Source organism: Perkinsus marinus (genome assembly GCF_000006405.1).
Source record: "Perkinsus marinus ATCC 50983 genomic scaffold scf_1104296970040, whole genome shotgun sequence".
NCBI classification, from domain to species: domain Eukaryota; phylum Perkinsozoa; order Perkinsida; family Perkinsidae; genus Perkinsus; species Perkinsus marinus.
This window is the reverse complement of record NW_003202597.1, coordinates 1-2,062: the sequence shown is the minus strand read 5'-3', so window position 1 is coordinate 2,062 and position 2,062 is coordinate 1. Positions and strand designations below refer to the sequence as shown.

General features: G+C 47.2%; 1 protein-coding gene across 1 annotated transcript; it reads right to left on the bottom strand.

Annotated features, from left to right (window-relative positions):
- Positions 1–708: 708 nt before the first annotated feature.
- Pmar_PMAR009231 (conserved hypothetical protein) lies at positions 709–1,416 on the bottom strand (the record flags this gene model as incomplete). The annotated part of the gene is made up of 1 exon (XM_002767781.1): positions 709–1,416. One exon carries the CDS (start codon positions 1,414–1,416, stop codon positions 709–711), a length of 708 nt encoding a protein of 235 aa, XP_002767827.1.
- Between the last annotated feature and the right edge of the window lie 646 nt (positions 1,417–2,062).

The window sequence follows — 2,062 nt, the reverse complement described above, 5'->3', positions numbered from 1 at the left end:
CCTCTGATAGATACTTAGTAAGTGCACAGGGCATGAACATGCACCAAAATGGATATAAGACGCAATACCGTAATCGAACGAGAAATGCTATCCCATAACTATGTTTGCTCGATTGTATATTACTTGTACGAATAATGCAAAAGGGCAAGTTTGCTAATAACGCTAACAGAGACGGAGTCTGAACGAATGAGCAAAACGCTAGTACATATTCCCGCAGGGCGTAAGTTACAAGAGAGCAAATAGCCGAAACATAAAAGTAGCGCAGCGTTGTCACATACCGGCAACTGCCAATTTGTATATTTCATACAGGAACATCACACAAGAGCAAACCTTAAAAGGTGCCAGATTATATAATTACAATGCGAAACATATTAAACAGCAAATGAGCACAACTTGCCAGAATAACGAAAATGTGCGGGCGAAGCACACGTGGGCAAAAGTGCCAGAGTGTAAAACATTCCGGAGTAATATACAATGCGGCAAAAAAAGAGCAAAAAAGGGCGCCTTGCTGGAAAACACTTTCGAATTTGCTACTTTCAACATTTGGTTGCTAAAACCTATACCAGAAATTGCTAGGTTGTAAATGTGGTTGCTACTTTGTAACTGAGAAAGCAGCACATACAAAAGAGCAAAAAAGTGAGACTGTCAGGAATTATAGCATTTGGCAAACCCGCAACATTAGCAAAAAGTTGCGATTGCCGGATTGTATTACACCGCGGTGGTCTCGACCGGAGCCTCGGTGGTCTCGACTGGAGCCGCAGTCTGGGAATCACAGGGGTAAGAATTACCCTCGCATGCCTCATCAGTCACCACAAAGCACAAACTGCCGTCATTCTTCTTGAGGATGCCATAACACACTGGATCATCCAACCAAAACTTGCAGTAGGTTCCAAGTTCAGAGGTCCTACAGCCATCAACAGAGGAACAAGCATCATCACAGGTCGATGGCGGGGATTCGAGGCATCTCACGGGCTCGAACGAGTCGTCGCAAGCATCTTCCTCATCATCGGACTGATAACACTTCGAGTCACCATTGTGATATAGTCCAAAGCAGTGACCATCCTCCTTGCAATAGGACTGTCCACATCCCGAAGTCTCAGAGCAATAATCCTCACAGTACTCGTCAGGGGTAGTCACCGCCTTAGGCGTAGGAGCCGCTGTAGTTCCGGCAGGGGTAGTCACCGCCTTAGGAGTTGGAGCCGCTGTGGTTCCGGCAGGGGTAGTCGCCACCTTAGGTGTAGGAGCCGCTGTAGTTGTGGCAGGGGTAGTCACCACCTCAGGCGTAGGAGCCGCTGTAGTTGTGGCAGGGGTAGTCACCACCTTAGGCGTAGGAGCCGCTGTAGTCCTATGAAATATACCACCGAAGGCTAGGGTATAATCGGCGGTTAGAGAGAGAGTCACTAAACGGAGGAGCATTGCAAATTAAGAAATCTGTGACGATACTAAGTGATTGGTCGAACTCGATCCCGTTCCCTCTCGATGAGGAAAGTGTGGGTACCGGATCTAACCGTTTCACTTCCTCACCAACACGCACATGCATGTTTGGGCGCTCGCTACATATGCCGTTCTCCCCATGGAGCCATCCCAGGGGCTGTATGCGGATCCGGATGCAACAGGTGAACCAGAGTAACCACTCAGATGAAAAGATCAGATGGTGAGGATTAACCCCTGATTCGCTGATTTTTTACTCCGGTACATAAATCTCCGACCGGATTCGAGAATCAAAAGTTGATTCTTTGGCTAGTTAGGAACCTTGCTCGCGAGACTGATTTTTCGGGTGATCCCGCTGGATATAAGTATTATCGAGAATCAGGAAATCATTCACAAGGCGAAGCCTATAGTCACTACAACCGAAGGTCACAAGGTCGAGGAAAGGAGGAAACGCCCCTCCGTGAGATTGGAACCTGGGATATTAGCTCCCGAAATGTAAACATCACCTACAACACTACACGAATAGTACACCCCCTCCATGAAAATTTTACGTCGCACGTGTGCACATCCGTAGTTAAAACTTTCCAATATGATCACTTGAACGTCAGAGTCAACTTAGCAAGTCGGCTAA